General features: G+C 41.8%; 1 protein-coding gene across 1 annotated transcript in view; it reads right to left on the bottom strand.

The window, feature by feature from the left end:
- The window catches only part of RSPO3 (R-spondin 3), an 85133-nt gene extending 61063 nt beyond the window's left edge, over positions 1 to 24070 (bottom strand). Inside the window, exon 1 of the mRNA XM_077811734.1 lies at positions 23974 to 24070. Within this exon, the coding sequence (XP_077667860.1) occupies positions 23974 to 24070 (97 nt within the window). The remainder of the gene's footprint in view (positions 1 to 23973) is intronic.
- Between the last annotated feature and the right edge of the window lie 206 nt (positions 24071 to 24276).

Raw genomic sequence — 24276 nt, 5'->3', positions numbered from 1 at the left:
AACTCCAATGGATAAAGCATTCACTGTAAGGAAGATTCTTGCACTTGGCAGGGAAGGAATTAGTGTCAAAATTTTCAAACTTAGGTGCCTAAAATTAGGCAACTAATCCCTTATTTAAACTCTTAAACAAGTAAGGGCTGAATCCTGTGGGAGTTGCAGTTGCTCAAGATCTCTGAAATTCAGGCCATTTAAGGAGTCTAATTATGAGATTAGGTGCCTAACGTTAGACACCCAAGTTTGAAAATTTTGGCCTTATCTTCTCAGTTCTTCAGTTTTTTCATCTTCAAAATAAGAATAACACTGGTCTGATACGAATGTTGTGATGCGTAATACACTAATAACAGGTTCAATATGGATTTGAGTGCTTCATTTTAGGCTGTCTCATTTGAAAATTTTTACCTACATTTTCAAAAAGTGGCCTCTAATTTGGCAGACACTATTTTTCACATGCAACTCATTTCATGTGATCAGTCTCACTGATACAAAGATTTTCACATGTAAATTGGGTACTTTATGCATCCATCTCCCCTGCAGGAACATGCAGACATGTATACAGCAGTTGTGCATACAAAATTTTTATGCACAGAACTGAAGACCAGGTTGAGGCAAATTGAAAATTTAGCTCTTATTAATTTCTAAATTCTGCTTATGAGTGGAAAGTTTAGAACAGTGATTCTCAACCAGGGATGCGTGTACCCTGGGGGTATGCAGAGGTCTTCCAGGGGGTACGTCAACTCCTCTAGATCAGTATTTCTGAACCTGGGGGTTCCGACCCCCAGAGGGGGTCACGGGATGGATTTCGGGGGGTTGCAAATGTGGGGCCAGCGTGAGGGGGTGGTAAGCAGGGCAACTGCCTGGGACCCTATGCCATAGGGGACCCCACAAAGCTAAGTTACGTGCTTCAGTCCCAGGTGATGTGACTCAGGCTTCAGGCTCCTGAGTCTGGAAAGACTAAGAACCACTGGATTAGACTACTGGAAAACAGGCTTTTATGACTGGGCATACAGACAAAGGAATCTGTTCTGCCCTCTGCAAGGGGTGCTGCATTTCCTGTAAATTAAGCAAAAAGGATGGATAAATTACTCCAACAAGGAATGTACTCTTTGGGAATTGTCCCCAGCAAACTAGAACTGTGGTTGGTGAGCCAAGAGCAGCAGGGAAAAAGAAAAATAACAAAAGGGGTCCGAAATTTCAGGGATAGAGGAGGAATTTATAATCAAAAGGCCCCTCTCATTCCCTATGTTGAGTATCAACATTAGCCAGCCCAGTATCAACATTAGCCAGCCCAGTATTAATTTATGCTGTAGTTACTGGGTTAAACATTAAAAACTTCCTTATGTCTGCTATCCCTTTTATATTTACAGGAGTCACCCTGACCCCAATTCATACATGCTTAAATACATCCCTATTTACAGAAAAGTACTTCAGTATATGGTTAACTTCATGCATGTGTTCTAGTCCCTTGACTTCCATGAGACTTAAATATTTGCTCAAAATTAATCACATGCCTAAGTGCTTTCCTGAATAAGGGCCCCGTCCTTAAAACCAACACATTTTCTTAAACTGTAAGACAAACAAACAAACAAACAAAATCCTTATATTGAATTTGCCTGCATATAAATGTAAAAACAATCTCCAAGCCCTTTAACTAGTTCAAAGACCAATTACAATGTATTTTTAAAAGGGCTTTGTGCAGAATGACCATCTTTTCAAAATGCTAAAAGGGGACACATGCAGGAGCTCTGCCCCCTCCATGGCCCTGTCCCTGCTCCTCTTCTTCCCCCTGAGGCCCTACCCCCTGTTCAGGACAAAAGCTGAAATCCAGCAGTGGTAAGAGCCACCCATGTGATTCCCATGTGAGAATCTCAGCTTGCTTTCTTTTTTTATAAAAATAGGATTCTAGTTTTAATGGTTGCAGAGGGGCAGGGCTTGACTCTTAATTCTTGAAATGCTTCGGTTTGGCAATACTGATGCCTAGGCCTCTTTGCTGAACAGACGATTATTTATATCATAAAAACACCACCAAATTTTTTTCCTACTTGAAACAACTAATTAATTTCACTAAAGAGTTACTGAACAACCTTCAGAGGGGTAAAGAATTGGATTACTCACAATTTTAGCTAGAATCAAACTGGTGACCTAGAACCATCCTTGAACCATCTCTTCTACCATACAACTGGTATTTTACTGTTTATTAATATTTTCAGAGGCAATCATCTTGCTTTTTCCCCATGCTAACAACAAGGTGGCAGAAAATTAACAACACAGATTAAATGAAAGTCAAACAGATTTGAGGCTGAATAATCAGGAAAACATATGTGAAGATATTTTTCATTCTCAGTTGACGAAAAAGAGTATAATAATCAAAATCCATATTGTGACCTGAAGTCTGCTTAAAAACATACAGTACAATATAACCCAATAATACTACTAATAATAATTAATAATCCAGATAAAATGTGCAAATCTCTAGGACCTTTTAACTGAGGTTTTCAAAGCACTTTACAATTACCAATTAAGTTTAGAATTGGGATGCATAATTAATCATTGTAAAGTGCTTCCTCTCCCAAGTTTGTGTACTGTTAAAGACCTATTGCATTCACCCAAGAGGTAGGTGAAGTATTTCTTACTTCTTGGGTGAATGCATGAGCTCTTTAACAGTATACTAGGTTGTGAAAGGAAGTAAACTCTGAATGCAGCTGAAACTGCAGGTGGAATTTTAGGGAGAACTAGTGCAACCAGATTGAATTGAACTTTGCACAGACCACTATGGCCAAAACTCCTACTCTTATTTAAAAAGCCAATGGGATTGTTAACATCCACAAGTGATCAGGCTTTGATCACTGCTTTACAGCTCAGCTGAAAGACAGACCTCCAGCAGGACAATGCCCCATACAGAGACATTACATCAGTACTAAGGCCAGGTGTACACTAAAAAGTGAAGTTGACCCACTTACTTTGCTTGGAGTGGGGGGGCTGTGAAAAATTTCGTGCCCTGAGTGCCGTAGTCAGGTCGACCAACTCTCCTGTGTAGATGCAGCTAAGCTGATGGCAGAATTCTTCCATTGACGTAGCTACCGCCTCTCAGGAAGGGGATTAACTATAGCTATGGGAGAACCCCTCTCATTGCTTTAGTGAATGTCGACAGTGAACTGTTACAGCAGTACTTGTGGCACCCTAGAGACTAACGAATTTCAATAAATTGGTTAGTCTCTAAGGTGCCACAAGTCCTCCTTTTCTTTTTGCAAATACAGACTAACACGGCTGCTACTCTGAAACCTGTTACAGCAGTGTTTCTAATTAAAGACCGATCTCAGAAGGGTAAATGCCACCTATTGAATCACCAACATCACTGTTTTCAGCACATTGGCATTCACTGAAGATCTTCCATCTGAGTACCAACACAGTATGGTCCTGCTTAACGTGTGAGAACCTAGCAGCAGGTGGCATAGCCATTAGGATGGTAGAAGTGTGCTGGAAAGTTAGAATAGGCTGCTTTTTTCTACGATGCCAAAGCAGGGAGCAAGTCTTAGCCATGCACATTCCATTTATATCAGATGTAACTGTTTGGCTGATAGCCCTCACGATACTTTGAAAATGTGGGAATTTGTTTCTTCTACGTGTAAACAACATAGGCCTGATTCTTTTCTAAGTTATACCATATCAGAAACAACTCCATTAAAGTCAATGGAGTTACGCCTGCGTAAAGCTAGCGTGAGATTAGGATCTTCATACCCCATGTGTATCAAAAAAGTGGAGCACATTAAAATGTGGACCCAGGTTAATATTCTGTGTTTTCTCCAAAATCAATTCCAGTATGAAATGAACCCTTGCACACATCCTTTCCTTTGCCATTGAACCTATTATACTGTAGGCCGTGTAAAACTCAAGGTCTATAAGTACCTACTCAAGGAGAAAACATAGCTTATTAGAAGGCCATTCAATCGAGCAAAAACACACATAACAAAATCTAATGTTCAGAAGTTGAAGTCAGCAAAGTTCAAAATGTATATAAGATATAAATTTTGAATAGTGAAGGTTATTAATCATTGAAACAGATTGCCAAGGGAAGTAGTAACTTCTCAACCACTTGGAGTCTCTAACTCAAGACTGGATGTCTTTCTAAAAGTATGCTCTAGTTCAACCATAAATTATTGAGCTAGATGCAAGAATCGTTGGGTGAGGTCCTATGGCCTGTGTTATGCAGGAGTTCAGACTAGATGATCACAGTGATCTCTTAGGGCCTTAAAATCTATGCAATATATAGAACAACTATGAGCTCTTTGACACTATGCAGAATAATTTAGAGACATTGAAAGCAATGGTGTTATTTCTGTTTTCAGTAACATAATCCTTACGGTCCCTTTAGACATAGTCAGATGTTGTTCCCCAACATAATTCATTTGGCTGGAGCTACTATACACTGATGAGTCAATGGATGGCATTAGCACTTTTCATGGGAGAGCATCAGCAGTATTATGGTCTCGTCGCTAACAGTGAGCTTTATGATGCTCATCAGTCTGACTCTGAGGACCAATAGAAAAGAGAAAGAAATAATTTTGGATAAAAGCAAATACATTTGTGTAGAACAAGGGTGGGGGGGTCTCAAAAATCAGGTTAGAAACCACCCTTTTGATTTCACATAATTTTTCTCTTGTTGGTCTAACCAACTGCTCTAAAGCAATTCAACAGACTTTCCTTCCTGTTGCATGAAATTATTGGCACAACAAAAGAAAAATGAAAACTACATATTTTTTCCAGATACAGACCATCTGTCCATACAGTTGTTCAGTATCACACATCTGCTATGCAGTTTGCTCCTTTTTCACACCATGTAAGTTTGCTGCATCAATTAATGAGTGCCTTATTTAAGGGAATGTAAAGCTGCTTTGTATAGGTGGAATGGAAACAGTGAAAGTCCTCCTGTCCTTTCAAAAGGCAGAAGGAACAACTTTTTCAAGTTAAGAGCCTAAAAGCCATAGCATCCATCTTTCACATATATCTCTTCTTCACATGTCTGTTGTTCCTTTTCACCTTGGCACTAGAAATCTTTTTCTTTTAAGTAGTGTCTGCATAAGGAAAAGGTTTAGTGAGTTTGATGCAGAGCTGACTTGTCCAAACAAGAAATCAGCATATCCCTTCAGTAGATCTAACTTCAATTTTCTGGACTTTCTTTCCATAGAGTTTTTGCATCTCTTTCAGGCGATTGCTAGTGTAATGGAAATGCAAGTCTGGATTCTTTGCTACCCTATACCTTGTGTAGTCATTGACACCTGTGCAAAATGCTACCATTCTGAACTGGGAGTGTTTTACACCCACTTTGCATGCACCTTATGTAGGTGTAAATAAAAGCACAAGATAAAAGGCAGAGGTAGAGAAAATCACTGAAAGAAATCCCTTTAGTTTTCACTGCAGAATCATGACTGGGAGGGGTACTGGTCCACTAGATGATCTCTGCTAAGGTGTGGTCCTCATGATTAGAAGGTTTAAGATCTAAAGGAATGAGTGCAGACCTCCCAACAGTCCCGTATTTCATGGGACTATCCTGCTTTGACCCCCAAACCCCCCGTCTCTGTTGCAGCAGAACATTTCTCGCATTGAGGGCTGCCCGGGGGGTAGGAGGGAGAGGCAGTTTGCCCCAGGCCCCCTCATTTGAGAGGGCCCCCAAATCAATTGTGGGTGCAGTGCCACTCAAGTGTGGCTCATCTGTCCCTCTGTTTCCATTTACAGAGGGGCAGATGGGCCAGACTTGAGTGGCAAGCATCCAGGAATTAGGTGCTCTAGAATTCAAAACTGCTCTCTGCCTCTTCCTTACTTTGGGACCTTAAGCAAGTTGCTTAGGCCCATACTTTCAACTTTAGGCCCCTAGATCCATATTTAGGGCCAAATTAGTCAATAGTGTAAACTGGAACAATTCCATTGAAGTCAATGGAGTTGCACCAAATTACAGCAGTAGTGAATTTGTTCCTAAGGGCACGTCTTCACCGGTAACATTAAAGCCCTGCCGCAGCACGAGTGCCGGTGCACCATCTACACTGGCACTTTACAGCGCTGAAACTTGCAGTGCTCAGGGGGGTGTTGTTTCACACCCCTGAGCGAGAAAGGTGCAGCGCTGTAAAATGCCCTTAGTCACATCAATAAGCCATTGATTCTCAGAGGCGCTGAGCACTGCAGCTCTTCTTGACTTCTGCAAGGGTTGTAAGTACTCAGCATCTCTGAAAATGAGGCCACTCTCATTTGTAAACGTTGGTCTTAGACGTTAACCTCCCTGCCTCAGTTTCCCCATCTGTCAAACGGCAATAATATCTTCTTACCAATCTGCCATGAGGGTAATTAGAGAAATAATTAATTGATATTTGGATAGGATATTTTGAAAAGATGAAATTCTATGTATGTACCAATTATTATTATAAGTTATTATTATAAATTATAAAACTACCAGTAACACTAAGGATGTTTGTATTACCAAATTCAACCTTAAATAATACATTAATTTGACTATGCTACAAAAAATAACATATTAAAAAAAATACATCTCTCCAGAATGATGTAGTCTTTGCCTAACTTGCTGCTGAAAGATCACCTTAGTTTGATAGATTCCAAGACCAGAAGGGACCATTCTGGTCATGCAATCTGACCTCCTAGAAAACACAGACCATAGAACGTCCCCAGATAATTCCTAGAGCAGATCTTTTAGAAAAACATCCAATCTTGATTTTAAAATAGTCACTGAGGGAGAATCCACCATGACCCCTCATAAGTTTTTCCAACGGATAATTACTCTTACTGTTAAAAACATACACCTTATTTCCATCGGATCACTAGTTCAGACAGGAAACTATTTCCGTTGACAGCCATTCAAAATTTTGGTTAAAAATTGCACCAACATTTTTAATGTTGACATTTTATGACTAGCTATATGTGACCCCAATTCCCCTTTGCACTTTTCAGCCCAATCCCCGCCAATGTATCTATTCCCCAGATTGAGAACCCATCCTCTTCCCATGTAACTTCTTCACACTCAGAACCACTCCCTGGGCTCCGTACCCTTCCTGCCTGATAATCACAGACCCCAAATACACCACCCACCCACATACAGGCCACCTGGCTTAGAAAACCTATCTCCAAGCTCAAAACCCTTCCCCTCAAAACTCTTCCCCTCATTCCAACACCCCCACCAGGCTCAGAAATTTCCCTTACTTGTTGCTGGGTATGATAATACAGGAGCAGGGGCAGCAGGAAACATCTCAGACAACCCTCTGCTCTCCCTATGTGGAGCTAGCCCTACAGAAACCCTTGCTACTCTAGACCTCTTCCCTCTGCCACCTAAAGTCTGGGAACCAGAAGGCCCACCAGAGGTAGCTCCAATCCCACCAGGCATTTCCTCAGTGTCAGCAGGTGGTATTGCACCCTGCAATACCTCAGCCACATTACATAGTTGTGACATCAGCCCTGATTCAGCAAAATACTTACAGCACATGCCTAACTTTAAACATGTGAACGGTTCCAATGAAGTCAAAGAGATTACTCACATGCTTAAAGTCAAGCACATGCTTAAGCAACTTGCTGCAGGTCCTTCACTGGCGGGGGGTTTTGCCCCATTAGCCCCATTTACTCAGTGCCCAGCATAGACAAAACTGAAGTAACCGTTGTATTCCTCTTCACCCCCACCGCCTGACACCCTCCTGACAACCTTCTTCTGTCAGAGAGGAGGGCAAGGGACTTCTTTTGAAAGCCCACTTTTAAGTTTTGACCTGCTGAGGATGGTTCAGAACATTTCCTTAAGAGAGGAAGGAGTCCCATGAAAAGAGAGAGCAGCCTGCCTCTTGACACCTACATACTATGATGATAGGAGCACTAGAAATAACTTGCATAGATGATTTCTGAGTACCTGACCTTGAAAGGCAGATAGCCTAGGTCAGCTACAGGTCTTCCAACCTTGGAAACGTGAGACACTGCCACCTTCTGCAAGCTTTACTATACACATCTCCTCTGAATGGAGCACTACCAAGAAAATTATCACCCAATAGTGAATGATAGTGTCACACAGTGCAAGGAATTGAGAAAGGGGAGGTTCCCAATGAAAACTAAAACCACCGAGTGAGGAGTACAATACTGTAAACCTGGGGCCCAATCCTACCGTCCTTCTTTATTCAGTGTTTTACTTAGTCTTTACTCAGGCAAACTCTCATTGATTTCAAGCTGAGGTAAGAAACTGAGTAAAGACCACAGAATCAGGATCAAAACCTTTACTATTTGAGAAAACTAAATTCTGCAATGATATAGAAATATAATATGCATGATGTTCATCCTCTTCACAGAGTCCTGGGTATATTTTCAGCTACTAAATTCCCCGGTGTAATGAGCCTATGGATCTTCACAAATGCCACATCACTCACAAATCAGTCTCTCCTCTCACCTCCAAATTGGCTCCAGTGTGGTGAAGACCCTGTAAATGTTACCACTACAGAGCCTCACTTGCGTCCTGAGGCCACTTATGCCATTAACCACTTCACCACCTATAATATCAGAGCACACCGTAAACACTTCAAACACTGTTCAAACAGGAAAGCATGGAATATGATACAAGTAGTGAGTTCCACCAGATTAGTGATCCTAAGGCACAGACCTTGCTGACAGAGTAATTATTTTATGTTTTAATGTGTGACATTAAGATATGGTATTTTTGTTCATGCAAAGACTTTTTTTGCCCTTTATTTTTCACAGATGCTGACCATATAAAGAAAAAATCCAACCCGGGACTGTGAGACCTTTGTACAAGAATATATTTTCAGTTTGATATATATCATTTTAAAATGTACTGGTTGGTGTACTTCCTTAGCATGATCTGCCAGTTACTATCTAGGAAGATCTCCAAACATTGTGTACACACATTACAGAATGCTGTCTCTGCACTGATTATTTATAATGATAACACAGTGAAGCTCAAATTACACTTCATTCTGGCTCCTGCCTTCTATCTTGTCTTTTTCTATGTGGAGTGTTGAGGTATACCACATATAAGTTTGTACAGTGCCTACGGCTACAAACATTAATAAGAGCTATCACTTAGGAACAGTTACTTACACTTTGTTTAATCTCTAATGGAAAGGATTTTTCTAAATATTTACAGCAGAACAGTTGTCAGAATGAGTGCTGGAAATCACTGGCATTTTCCCAGAGGAGAAAAAAAAAGGAAGGGAAAAAATACGGCTTTGTTGCTACACTCTTATGTTGATCTTAATATTTCAGGGTCTGCCTTCTGTAACACGGTGGGATTGCATAACAAAAAGGTACTTCTAGAATAAGAGTCATTCACGTACAGTGGTTGAGAACCACTTTTGTATTTTACCCTTGTAAAAACTTCGCTCTCACTGCTAATCTTAAGGGAAGTGATTGTTTGTTTTGCAGACCTTGAAGTAAATAAACTGTATGTAAGGAAGGCAGCTGCTGCAAGAGATGGGAGAACGCCAAACAAGTGTGGATGTTTACTTAGGGCCTAGGCCTGCAAGGTGCTGAGTTCCCTGAATTTACCATTGACTTCACTGAACTCTCCCGAGGTGCTTGCTACTTTGCAGGATTGGGCCCTTGGGTCTTAGGCCTCGATCCTGCATACAGTTATGCACATGATTCACTTTATTCCCCGGAACAGTCTCAGAGAGTCCTTGGGACTACTCACATGGGTAAAGATACACACTAAGCCCACTAAAGTCAAAACAAAGACGTCAGTGGATTTTGGATCAGCCCCTTGCAAAAGCGTTTGCAGGGTCAGGGCCTTGCTTGGGTAAAATTTTCATTAATTTCAAACTGGGAATTTTGCTTGAATAAGGATCTGGGGATTTGTCCTGTTAACTCAAAGCAGAGGAGAGCCCTGCTCTCATATCTATTATTTGTAGGATTTGCCCTTGTTATAAGACGTGCGTGCCAACGAGGGGGTGTGGGGGGTGTATGCATGCGTGTGCATGTGTGAGAGAGAGAAATCTCACTGCCTGAAACGGTGCTGCCAAGATAAACGTTGGAGCATTTTATAAATTAACTCTGTTCTGCATGTTTATTTTCCTTTCGGAGGTTCTAAAAGGAGACTGTTGAACTCGTCTTATTAGTAGCAGCACATTTTTTAGAGGGAAAAAAAGTGAGTACTCTGTGCTGGAAAGTATTTGCTAGTTTCAGCTGAAAGTATTCTTCCTTTCTGACCTGGCATATTAGATAGGGTTTATATTTCTGACCTGACATTCGACAGTTGAGATTTATTCTTCTATATTAACTTTACTGTGCTTGCAGGCTATTCATTTATATCATGGGGAAGCAAAGAAAGTGCACTAAAGGTAGTAAAATATGTATAGGAGATTCCCATGAACTGGTGAAAACGGTGGTTCACCTGGCAGCTGGCTCCCTTCTTCTTCTTCTTCTTCTTCTTCTTCTTCTTCTTCTTCTTCCTCTTCTTCTTCTTCTTTATTATTTCAATTTTAGAATTTGAAACTTTGAAGTCTGTTTCAATGGTGAATAACTTAAAAGCATCCAGACAACTCTATTATATCTGTATGTATGCTGGGATGGCATGAATGCTCTCAGGGTTCTGCAGCAATGACCCAGGCATAAGGAATATTGGAGCGGGTTCTGCTCTCACTCTGGCCAGTGTAAATCAGGAGTAACTCCACTGAAGCCATAAAGACTGGTGTAAGTGAGAGAAGAATCAGAATTACAGTTTTTTATATCCAAAGACAATTTGTTAATGTCTAGCTTACTTTAAAAGGAGAACCACAGACACTCATGGAAACCTGGATGCACATGGACAGAAAGTTGGAAAGCTGAAGGCCTTCCCCAGCTCCCACTGTAGCCAGCAACAAAATGCCAATAGGAACAAAAATAGTCCCTATAATTGTTTGAAGCCAAAGGACCAGATGGCTCAGTGAATAGGTAATAGGAGCTGATGACTTTTACCAATAAATCGCCAGTTGAAATCCAGCCCTGGTTGGTTTTGACTTCAGAGTTCTGTCATCTGATATTTGTTTAGATGTGTCCACCCTATAAAAACTGCTCTGAGAACTGGCAACCCTCCTGGCTGCCTCAGCAAGAGGCCAAGGACTGAATGGGTTGGAGTCTCAACTACCCCCTCATCAGTACAGGCTACCTAGAAGAAAGTGGAGAAACACTGACAGAATATAGTGAATACAGTACTTACTTCCTGCTGAGAACGAGACGAATTTCATTTCAGTGGCTTCAAACTAACACATTTCTCCAGTAAATTCACATGCACGGAACATGTTATATTTTAATGATCCATAGCAGGCCAAGAAAGGGAGGTGGCTTGTTCCTTTAATGGACGCTATTCAGTTGCAGTTATGACAGAGAATAGAGATGTGCACAAAGTGTGGAAAAAAGATGGCTAGCTACACTGAAGTCAGCAGTCTGGGCACTGAGGTGTTCTGTGGTACTGGCTGGGGACGGTGCGGGAATTTGGAGTGGTTATGGAGTGGGCACGCCTCGAGACAATTTTCACAGCTCTGAGTTACAATGCATGTGCTCCATAATTAACCAACGGACTTTCTATCCTGCTCCTGAAGAGCAACAGAGACAGTGGTCTCTGGCTCAGTGGTCCCTGCTGGGCTCAGTGATATGGCAGTCCATGATGGGGCAGTACCTCAGAGGGAAGGACACTCATGGATATTAGTTAACAGAAAAGAATCATCAGTGAACTCAGGATCACCTGTTCTGGGAGGAGGGCGGTACTGGGTATTTAAGAAAGCATGGTGGTTTGATAGGGAATTTTTAAAATAATTTAAAATGTTTAAAGAAATAGAAACTCTCAAGCTGGGCGTACTATTATTTAGCCTAAGTATCAGTGTGATTGCTGCTCCCATCCTCTCTTCCTCCCTCCCTCCCCACTTCTCCTGTTTGGTACATGTACCTTGTCCTTTAGTCAGCCTCATCCCTCAAACATGCACGTGGGCAACCTCACACACTTGGCTGCTGGGAGATCCCAGGACAGGAGGTCAAAAGATTTTTCTTGCTCTGGGAACATCAGCACTCTCTGAAACAATCACCAAATTCAACACATGTAAATTACTGGGGGCAGGGGAAAGGCTGGATGCTAATTAGGACTGGGAAGGTGGCAAAGTGAGAAAATGTGAGACATCAGAGAGTCTGCTGTAGTCATCAACACTGTGCTGTGTGGGCAAGGTGAGAAATTATAGCAGGAGGAAAGGAACACAAGTGTTGCTCCCACCTTATTTAATGACAATTTGCAGAAGTCTTATTTACAAATGACTGTTGTGGGTGGATACTCTCCCTCCCTTTACTAGCACCCTTCTCAAAGGAAATACAGACTGCATACATTGCTGCTCTTCCCGCCACTGAGTGTGAACAAAAATCCCCCAGCAATGATCATGCTTTTTAATTTATGAGGGTGCATGTCACTGGTAAGGTCTGAACACTAGGGCGGGACACTGATCTCACGCAGGTTTTTTTACTGGTATAGCTCCATGGATTTCAATGGAGCTACTTGCTTCTGGACTCAAGTGTATCTGAGAGCAGCATCAGGCTCTTCAGCTTTGTGAAGTAATTCACCCTGATCCAGTCTCTATGACAGTCAATGGTCAACAGTGAACTCTAATGAAAGACCACATTTTAATCAGGCACATGTCCAGAATGGTCTTGCTATGTTAATGAAGATTATTTAGTGAAAAATGGGGTTCTTTTTCTGATTTGCAATTAGAATGTTGGAATACGCATTTTAAGAGTCCTATTCTCCCTCAGGAATACACCATAATTACTATTAACGTCAGTGAACATGCTGCATGGCTATCATTGGGGGAAATGCAGCTTCTACCTCCTTAGCATCACTGATAACCACATTTCCCCACTCCTTAGACCATCTAAAGGCAGGTAATGTTACCTTACTCCCTGTCAATCTGACTACATCATCAGCACTGTGGCAAACATCTTATGATGGGCTCAACGTTTTCAACAGTGAAAGCCAGTGCATGCTGAATGAGGCAGGGCTCCAGACAATGTGCCCTCAAAATCTCGGATTAATCTACTTAATTTGGGCTCTGTTGTGGCTTATTTTGAGGCTGGAGTGAGTGGCCCTGCTCCAGTGGGAGCCAGGGTAAGAACTGTGCTTCAGGAAGAGATGTGTGGTCTCTGCACCACATCTTGACAGAGTATGGTATACAGCTCTCCCTGTGGCTGGCCAACGCTGCTGACACAAATGGGAACAGGACTATCTTTTCCCTGCCACGCTGTACCCACTTGTGCAGGCCTTGAACTCTAGATACTTTTGTGGTCATCTGTGTGACCAATCCTTGCCTAGGGAGGAGATACAGGAAGGGAGAATCCTTGAGACCTCCTTCCTACCCTTTCTACCCTTCCTACCACAATCTGGCCCTTGAAGAGATCACACAGCTGTGATATACTCAAATATAATTTGGGTCTCTGTTGCACTATTGGCTGAGATCCCAGCTCATCCATTCTGTTATGGGACAATGTATGTTGTTCTGAGATATTCAATACTTAAGAAAAAAAAATTTAAAGGGACACTTCTCTATGATAAACTGAAATGAAGGGGTCAAATACTCTCAAATCCCATTAATTTCACTGGGAAATGAGGTCACTTAGCAGTGTTGGACCCTTAGTCTTTTCCCTAAGTCAATAGTGTAATTGAAAGAAGCGTGTGATTCCTACAGAGAGAGCAGCATTACATAGTGCGTTGAATGTATGATTACAGTTGGGTGAATGATTCAGAGTGGACAATTTATCCTGTGACATTTTCTGTTCATGAACAGTTGAGGAATAGTTAGCAATTTGCTTATATTTATTCTTTAGTCAAAATTGTTTGTCACTTTCTTTAGCAAATCATTTGTGGCCAGCAAATCCTTCATGAATGGTTTGCTGCGAATATTTAAAAACAGCATCATATTGGTTAATTACTTACACCATGTGGTATTGTTTTAGTTCCCTCGATGGATGACTTAAGTAACATATCTAACCAGGGCCTCAGGTCTCACACACACTTGGCCGTAACACAGCATGAACTACAAATTTTACAACATAGAATTCTATATTCACTTCTGACTATATTGGAGCAGCTGAGCTTAAAATTCACTTTTCACAGGTATTAACACTAGCAAAGTTAGCTTGCGAGAGCATTCATGGAGCATGAACACAAAGCCGGCACGACTAAAGACAAAGCCAATTCATTTCAAATTGCAAACAAATGTTTGCAGAAACAGTCTTTGTTTCCCTTCCCGTCCTTTGTCAGTCTTGTTTAGTTAGATTTTAAGTTCTTTAGGGTGGGGACTGTCTCTTGTTATGTGGGTGTACTGCATTTAGCACAAAGAGGGATGGTCTCAGTTGTGGCCTCTCGATGCTACTCTAATATTAATATTTATTGCAATAGTCACGCCGATCTAGTAATGCTGCTGTTTAGCAAATGCATATACAAATATTTCCCTCCAGCTCTCATGTTAAATAAATATCCTGTGGCCTCCTTTAGTTCTATATTGAGGATGTAGAATAATATCCTATTCAGCAATGTAATATGAAAAAAAAAAAAAAAGTAAACCTCCTTTCTTCAATAGCCTAGAAAAAGTTTAGGAACAACTTGCCAGTACTGATCTTTGTAACCTCAGTGAACAAGCAATGCAATAATGCAGTCAAGTGTGTGTGGGAGGCACACTGTGCAGACACTGGCTGATTTTCCTCCCTCTGTTTGAACTGGTATGAATCAAAAATGTTGTTATTAGAGTAAACTATCATCAATCTGGTTGGGATTACTGGGTGTGCCAATAACACACATAAACTTTATAGACATATTAATGTGTCATGTTTTACCAGCTTTGTTTTGTGTTGATATTTTATGTGAGCGTCAAGGGGCATACTACAGGTATTGCTATACCAGCTGGTTACTCCTACATCTCTGGTTTGCATTTTCATCCAGTTACTGCTATACACTTAAAACAGGGCCTGATCTTGCAGGGTTGTCTGAGATTACACTGTCGTAAAAATGTTTCAGTCCTACCTATATTGCAGCTTCAACATTGCTACCACCAGGAGAGCTGCACCACTCATGAATTATGATAATGAAGCTTGCAGGGCCTTGTGTGAGTGACAGAGGGGCAAATGAAAGAAAGAGTTTTAGGGTATGTCTGCACTGCAACTGTGGCTGGCCTGTGTCTGCTAACTAAAGGGCTATTTAATTGCAGTGTACTGCAATACTCCTACCTCGCAGGATCCCAGAGGCCAGACTCCAGCACAAGCCCAAATAACTACACCAGAATTAAACAGCCCCTTAGCCTGAGCCACGCGAGCTAGAGTCAGCTGGCATGGGCCAGCTGCAGGTTTTTAATTGCAGTGTAGACATATCTTATGTCTTGACAAAGGATTTGTGCTATTCCCAAAGTTCCTACCTTGTGTTTGTCACATCCTCATCCAGCTTTTTCCTGTCCTCAGCAGCTGCCTCAGTGGAAGATTACTACAGCTTTCTTTACTCACTAGTGCCCACTCCCTAGAGAGGTCTATTCTCTAGGTGTTTCTAACCTGGCATATGCTGGGAAGCCATGGAAACCACATATGTCTGTATTCATGAGATTTCCAGCCCAACTGGTAGACCAAAGGGATTCACCCATCACTATTCTAGACCAAACCTGTAAGCTATTTTATTTTACAGTGCCCAAGAATCTTCTGTGCATGCATAGAATATGTCAAGAGTCAGGGCCCCTGTCTAAGAGATCTTTCAAGTCTAAATATAAATCATGACAATGGGTGACGGGGACAAACAATAGGGTGAGGCTGAGTGGGAGGAGGGTGAAGTTTATAGCTATATGTTAACACTATTTAGTTTAGACATATCTTTCAGGGTTTTATTTTAATTTTCTAAATGTAAATATATATTTTTTTCTGTTGTCACCAACCATTATTTTGTTCAGTGAGTCTGTAACATACCAAGTAACAATGCTTCTATGGAGACCAGGATGGGTTCAGTCAACCAAAGTCAATAGGAAAATTCTGATTAACTTCATTGGTGCTGCAGTCTCAGTCTCCTTAGTAGTGATATTGTTCTGCATGACTGGAGGGGCTTAAATGATGATGCTCCTTAGTTCGATGTGTGTTATTTTTAATCACAAAAAAGAGTAATGAAATGCACCAGATAAAATATATATATATTAACCAGTTTGTCGTACGATACAATTAAGTTTCTCTCTCTCTCTCTCTCTCTCTCTCTCTTTATTATTATTATTATTATTATTTAACAACAGCACTATGTCTGACTCTGATTACTATTGGCTACAAAAATGTTGTTGTTAAGGCAAGCTTAAATAAATCCTGTTGGAATGTTCTACTTTGACAAAAAGTATCTAATAATTAATTATTTCCAATGCCCAGTATGAAAAGTTTTCCCATTGCCAAAAGTCCAACTTTTTAAATTATCTACAAAACATTACTTTAGCATTTCTTGGAAAACTGGACTGTTTTTGCATGGTGGAATTTCTTCAGAATAATTTTTTCTGAGGCATTCCTTGTGGTAACAGCAAGCAGACAGACTTTAATATAACTGTGTATGGTTTCAGCTGCCTTCTGTTATCTGATAAGAGCATTTTGTTATGAATAATTTGGGTACAAAGATGGCAAAATGATGCTGTCTCGCTCTGATTCCAAAATTACAAATGAGAGAATTTTTTCTTTTATCAGCTATTTGATATCTTTAACCAGACTATTGCATTTTATAATTTATTTCAAGGCCAAGATAAGGCAATTTACTTAAAATATTGGGGAGGGGAAAAAGTTCTTATGAGATCCCTGGATATTAGCAGATGAGATTTCCCAGTGGCCTTTGGTCCTTACATGATAAAAACTAAAATTTGGACACCCCAATAATCTCAGTGAATAGTTGGGTGATAGTTATGGTGAAATGAGACGAGTGCTTGTATTATTCACAAAGAAAAGAATCCACACAGGCTAAGCAATGGATAATGAATAAGCCAGATCTTGAAGTCCTTACTTTCATTTCATTAGGCAAAACTTCCATTGCCTTCTGTGAGAATTTTGCCAGAGTAAGAAGTCAGTCAGTAAAAACTGACTGAGGACTTCAGGATTTGTCACACTAATATCAATTCTTAAAGGGACACATTCATCACTGAGCTAAATCAATTGGCATCAGTGGAAATTTCAGTGGACGAGTTGGTACAATGGGCTAAAGTGGTAAAATCGTTATTCCTTTTTATATATGTGAGAAAGTTCAGCTTACCAGATGTACTACAAGCCTAGATACAAAAAGGACAGAGCCTTGTGTCCTCCTACATGGGTAACTCCCACACAGGGGTTGGGAAACTCTGCAAGTACTCAAATACAGGATTTCTCCTAAATCCAAAATCCTTTCTTGAGGTCCTGAAGACTAAGGTCTCAGTCCTGCTCCACTGAAGTCAATTCAGGTTTTTCCATTGCTTTCAATGGAAACAGGTTTAAACTCTAAAACCATTGTAAAAAGAATATTTAATACATTTCAGATGAAAAATGGAGGCTTTTTAAAAATCTTGTTACACAATCTTGTTTCGGGGCATCAAGAACTTGTAAGTATACAAATATTTTTTCAGTTCAATTGTAATTTTAACTATAGCGAGTGATTGCCTCAGTAGCTTAAATTTCAAACTACACACAATTATGTTGACACTATGACTGCTTCATACTGATCCTCTATTCTCGGGATAGATTTGGGGATTTAAAAAGCAGCAGTATTATAATGCATATAATTTCATGATGTGTAACTATATTAAAAACGTATTTATATGTTTATAATATATATATAAAACAGGAAATTAACCAAGCCAAAGAAATCATGCTTAGAATGTTGGAGGAGAAATACTTCCATTGACTTCAGCAATATATTCTATTGTTTTAAATGCTGCTGTTGCTGAAGATGGCGGTGATTCATGAGAGTATGATGAAACATTGCTATGGGTCTTTCACAGAGGGTTGGCTTTTGCTTCTAATGAACACAATGGGAATTTTGTTGTCTGCCTCAAGAGGAATAGGATCTGACCCCCCAAAATGTGGAATATACTTTCACCAGAAAAAAAAAGATAGACTTGTCATCAGCAAATCATTTACTCTGCCAATACAACGGTACAATCCTTAGACAGAAAACATCATCGGGCGAGCACACAAAGTATACTTTGAAAGAAAATACACAATGGATCATTTAATCCTCCCAAGGACAGATTCAGCTTGCCTGATGGCTGTTTGCTCGTCAGATGGCTGTTTAGAAATGTTGGTGTAACAATCTTTATTTTCTTTCTCTAATAAGCATAAAGCATCTAGGATGACAGCACCTATGGCATAGTGAATTTGTGGTATATTACAGCTGTGAAGGCCATGTCAAATTTCCATATCAACTTCAATACGTTCTGGCTTTCTTTTTTAAAAAAAATATGTATTTCAGTATTTGGTGGGTGGAAATATCTAGTCAAATAAATTAATCTTCCAATGTGTAATTGCACATTTTAAAAAAATTACACCGTGGGTTAATCAGTTCAATTAACCTAGTTGGCACCTGACCAGAAGGACCAATGGGGAAAGAAGATACTTTCAAATCGGGGGCCGGGGGGGAGGGCTTTGTTTTTGTGCTCTATGTGTGTTCTCTCGGGAGACAAAGAGAGAGACCAAGCAAGTAATCCATCTCCTACTGAATGATACATCTAAATTTACAGGCATAGTGAGTAATAGCAAGGAAATGTGTTAGATTATCTTTTGTTTTAGGTTGTGAATTTTCCCTATGCTTAACGGGAGGTTTATCCCTGTTTTCTGTAACTTTAAAGTTTTGCCTAGAGGGAAATCCTCTGTGTTTTGAATCTGATTACCCTTTGATTAAATTGAATTTGATTAAAATTACCTTCCATCCTGATTTTACAGAGGTGATTCTTTTACTTTTTTTTCTTTATAATAAAGTACTGGGGTTTTTTTAAGAATCTGATTGGTTTTAGTGTCCTAAAAACCCAGGGATTTGGTCTGTGCTCACCTGTACCAATTGGTGAGGATATAATTCTCAAGCCTCCCCAGGAAAGGGAGTGAAGAGGCTTGGGGGGAATATTTTGAGGAACAGGAACTCCAAGTGGTTCTTTTCCTTGAATCTTTGTCTAACTCACTTGGTGGTGGCAGTGAATACTGTCCAGGGACAAGAAGGGATCTGTGCCTTGGGGAAGTTTTAACCTAAACTAGTAGAAATAAGCTTAGGGTGTCTTTCATGTGGGTCCCCACATCTGTACCCCAGAGTTCAGAGTGGGGAGGGAACCCTGACAGGCCTCAATTAACAATGGTTACTCTGGTCCGTGAAGGGAGATCTACAATTGTACATGATCACTAGCTGTTGTGAACATGCAATCACACCAGGGAAGAAACAAAGGAAGCAGGAGGGATGTCCCACTAATCCACACCTGCACGTCAGTTGTGCATCACAACAATATCATTAGCTGCCTCTTATACACAGAACAAATATCCCTGATCCAATATGTAGGGTCTGTGGAACAATCATTGAATTTATAACTCACTTTGCCTAATCCTATTCCTTTTTGTGCAATTCTGTATCTACTGCCATGTTTATAATATTACTTTATTATTTACGTCAGTCTACGCTCTGATCAAGTTAATCTCTCATGCAGAGCCTGAATAAACAACTTAATTTGTTAACCGTTAGTGTTCTTATCAGAAAAAAACCAACTGATCCCTTTGCTAACTGTGTCTTTGTGTTTGAACTGTTATCCCATTGTGTCACTTATGTCTGAATTAGGATCCGGACCCTTGTCCACACTCCGTTGTTGACTCCATTGGGAGTTTTGTCTGCAGGACAGGGCATTTAACTTGATCATGAAATAGACTGAACACTCTCAATGTCCATTAACTTCAGTGGGAGTTTTACTTGTGCAAGGAATGCAGGATCAAGCTTTTGTGTTGGTAAAAACACTTTACAGAACGTTGTATTACTACATAAAATAAGTTAGAGTTTCAGGGCCAGATCTTCTTGCTGTTTATAAAGCAGCATAGCTCGGTTGTCACCAATGGCGCTCTACCAATTTATACCAGCCGAGGAGCTGGCCCAATGTATTTTGAATCATCTGTTTTTTAAAAAGGGCAAATCAAAAACGTAATTAATAAAGTGGTTTGGATATTTAATAAAAGGAGAAAATACAGACATACTGATTGATTGATTGATTGATTGCTAGTTTGTAAGTATTCTGTCCTTTGTTAAAAATAAATAAATAAACTGAATTTTGAAAGTGCTTTCTTAATAACAGGTTTAAAGATCAGGCTTCCCTGAAGTGTAAAGCAGATGACAAGTCAAGAGCAAATCTTTATGTGGACTGAACAGATTGGTTTTTCAGTTGTTTTCCTTATCCACACTTAATCATTTTCAAGTTCAAAGATTCACTAGTGTCAAACCATAGGTCTTAAGGCTAGTGACTATTGTGATCATCCTGTCTGACCTCCTGCATAATACACACAGTATACATTCACCCAGTAGCTCCTCCCTTATACCCAATACCTGGTAGTGGAACTAAACCAGATTTTTCAGAGAGATGCCCAATCTTGATTTAGAGACTTCAAGGGAATGACAATCCCTTAGGTAAGCTCTTTCAATGGGTAATTACCTTCACTATCAAAAATGTATGCCTTTTTTCTGGTATGAATTTTTCTAGCTTCAGCTTCCACTAAGTTGATCTTGTTATGCTATGTTAAAGACCTCTCTAGCATGTCTCTAGTTTAACTATGGCATTTAGACCTATGAAAAATTACAAAAATTAATCCATTCTTTAAAAAAAAATCATTTGTGTTGTACAGTCAGTTAAACATCTGAACCAGCATTTTCAAACCTGGCTACCTAGTTAGGCAGCTAAATCTATCATAAACGCCTAATAAAAATGGCCTGATTTTCAGCAGTGTTCAGCTCCCACAAATCCCACTGGAGCTAAAGGTGCTTTATAAAGAAGCCCACTCCTATTTAGGTGCCTAAACAGAGATTTAGTAGCCTATTTTAGGCGCTCGAATTTGAAAATTATGGCTCTGGCTCTTGGTGAATATCGGGCCCTTTCTGAAACACAAAGACCCAATGAGCTCGGCCACCTTTGATGTAAATCCCTTGCCTAATTTGCTTTCCCTGATTAGTTTGTCCAAAGGATAAGAAATGAATCTCCACCATGTGGTGTAAACAGCTGTTCTGCGTCACCTGATCGCTTTACTCGCCTTTATTCTTTCCAGATACAAGCGCTTCGGGACCCATCCTGCCCCCATTGCAATCAGTAGCAACACTTCATGGGAGCAGGACCGGGCCCTTGAGCTAATCAGACTGGGGCCGCTCTGTGGACACTACCGCCTCCCTGTTCGGTAGCTCTTGAGCCAGCAGCCTGCGGGGCGATAGCCGAGATCTGGCCCCACGCCCCGTGCTCCCGGGCTCAAATCTGCACCTGCAGAGGGTCTGTCTCTGCAGAGGACACAAGGGGTCGCACCTCCCCCGGCATTGGAGCTCAGCACAAGCGCCTGAAAACGCAGGCAAGGTGCAGAGAGAGGGAGAAAGGCAAAGACACTCGGGACTGGCCCGGTGGCTACTGCCCCCACCTTCAACCTTCTTCCCCCCCCCCCCCAAAGGAGACAGAAACGATGAGCCTGGATCCTCAGTTCTGTGGGACCGCCCCCTAAGCACCCCCACTCATCATAAAGCGAGTGCGTGCAAAGAGAACAGACTGTGGCCCCCGGTGCTCATCAGTAGACCCCCACCCCCGCCAGGCCAGGCCGCCCCCCGGGAGAGTTTAAAGACTCAGAGACGGTCCGAGCCGCAGGGAGGCTCCCCCTGCACACAGCCTCCCACCCACTTGACAGCTGCTGGCACAGAGCGGGTGGCCCACAGGAGGCTCAAATGCACGGAGCCTAGGAGACAGTGCTAAGGACCAAGCGTGTTAGGTGCTTATGACAGGCCAAACCCTGAGGGCTTCCCCGAGTTACTCCTTATTTCCGTGGGAGTTTGCCAGGGTGAGATCCCAGGGTTTGAGCCCGTCGGGGTAGTTTGAGCTGGGTGTTCTCTCCCCCCTCTCCCCCCAGCCTAACTGATCGCTCCTTCCACCTTCTTGCCTGGCGGGGAAGAGGGAGGCTGCTTCGGGCTTGAAGGGGTTGATTTGTGGAGGGCAGCCTCTCCTTTTGGGACCGTGCCCGCTGGGAGCTCCGGGAGTGGCTGGGGAGTTATCAGAACACGAGCCGTTCCCTCGCCAAGGGTAATAAATCGGGCGCCCCGATGTGTTTTACTTTGCCCGCCCTGCTCCCTGCCTGAGCGGACTCGGGGACTGGGCAGACTTCAGCCCCCGGGGCTGTCACTCTAGAGCTACGTTTTCAAGGGCACTTTAGGTGAATCAAAGCTTGCATTCAAGAGGCCAGTGATACAATGGAAGCTTTCAAGGAACAGTTCTGCCCAGGTGGAGAGGGGAAAGCGGAGCAAAAGCTAGGAAATAACCCCGTGTACTGGTTGATGAAATACAGGCGGCCGTTGTGTTCGGACACTTCCCCCTCATATCAGGAGCTGTCGGGAGAGACAGAAATAAACAGCCCCTTTCAAGCAACGTGGCTAGAAAGTGCCAAAGGAAGCCGGGTTCGCCCTAGATCAAGGGGCCTGGGCAGAAATGAGCGAGAAGAATGGGGCTTACTCCACCGCGAGCATCCAGACTTTTCCAGACTTGTCAGTCACACCCTCTTCTCCATCTCACTGGAGTTTATTCGGAGGGGAATCCGACACTTGATCCAAAGCCCACAGAAGTCAATGGAAAGGCTCCCATGGATTCTGGATCAGATCCTAACGCCCCTACGGAGTAGACTGGGAGAAGTCTGGCGGAGAAGACTATCCCAGAAAACTATAAAACTAAGGGCTTCCTTCCCACCACTGCCCAAGATTTGGGCAGGGCCCTCTTTGCAAGCTGTGTTCTCAGGGGTTTTTTGGTTGGTTGTTTTTTTCTGCCTTGAGTCTGGATTCTGACCCCGAAGGCTCCTTACTGGCCAAACCAAATGAAGACAACAGTTTAACCTGGACGGGACAACAATGCGGCGCCCAAAATCCGTCTATGCTTGAGCCCAGCATTGCAAACCCATCCTCTCTCAGCGGAGTACGCACCTACGTTCTTCAGCTGCGTTTCTTCCATGATTTTCCCTGTAGATCTCCCCCACCCCACCCCACCCCAAGACCATGTGGCTCCTGTTTGATTTGTTATGGGTTGGGATAAGAAGGCACAAATTAACTTTCTTCATTCCATAAGGTTTTCACAATAGCGAGCTTAACTCTAGAACCAGGGGGTCTCCTCAGTATTCTAGGAAAAAATCGTGGTGCAAAAAACCCTAGGGTCTTTCTCGGCAGGACTCGCAAGAACTCAGGTGAAAAATCTTGATGACTAAGGACAAGACATGCGATCAAAGTCGCCGGTGAGCAAACTGCATCTCAGCAGCCCAGCACCAGTGACTCACCGTTGATGTTAAAGATGCCTGAGAAAGCAACATGGTTAGTCCATATCGGGAAAGAAAAATATCCTTTTCCTCATCCCTGAATGATGACAGAGGGTGGGGTAATGCGATCGCTCCAGAAAGTTATCTGCAATTTAATTCTGAGCTAACCTGATCCACTTGTAATAAGGGGGGGATACACGGGGATTTTTTTCCCCTTTAGAAAGAATACAGTCCAAAGCGTTACATCGCCTCCCAGACCAGCCTGAATGAATAATAATAATAATAATAATTAATAATAATTAATAATAATGATGATTATGAACTACAGGAAAAGACTACAGTCTCAGTAAATCTGAGTGTTGAAATACCTGAGGGTTAGTTTAATTCCTACTCCTGGCTATATCTTTTGCCAGGGCAGCAGGATCTAGGGAGACAGGAGGCTACGGAACAGGTGAATAGCCGAGGAAGGGACTAGAAGTTAGCAGGTATAAATCTCTGCGCACTTACTTCTTCCCTGTCGCCGTACCCTGGAGGCGTGCTGGGTTCCAATGTATTCCATAAAGTTCAAAATGATAAAAAACCAAGAAATCAGTCGCAATTGCATAGTAACCCCGGGATAGTTCGCCTTCTCTTCTTTTTTGGGGGGTGGGGAATAACACCGCAGTAGAGATACCTGCACTGATGTCTCCCACTGAGATCCAGGTCCTTCCTCCTCTATTGCACTTTCAAATTGTCCGAACAATTGTCTTCTGCAAATTTCAGAGGGATGTCACAGAGGAGAAGGAGCCCTGAAGCAGCGGCGAGGGTCCA

Source organism: Eretmochelys imbricata, chromosome 3 (assembly GCF_965152235.1).
Source record: "Eretmochelys imbricata isolate rEreImb1 chromosome 3, rEreImb1.hap1, whole genome shotgun sequence".
Lineage (NCBI taxonomy): Eukaryota > Metazoa > Chordata > Testudines > Cheloniidae > Eretmochelys > Eretmochelys imbricata.
This window is presented reverse-complemented; position numbering and strand designations above follow the sequence as displayed.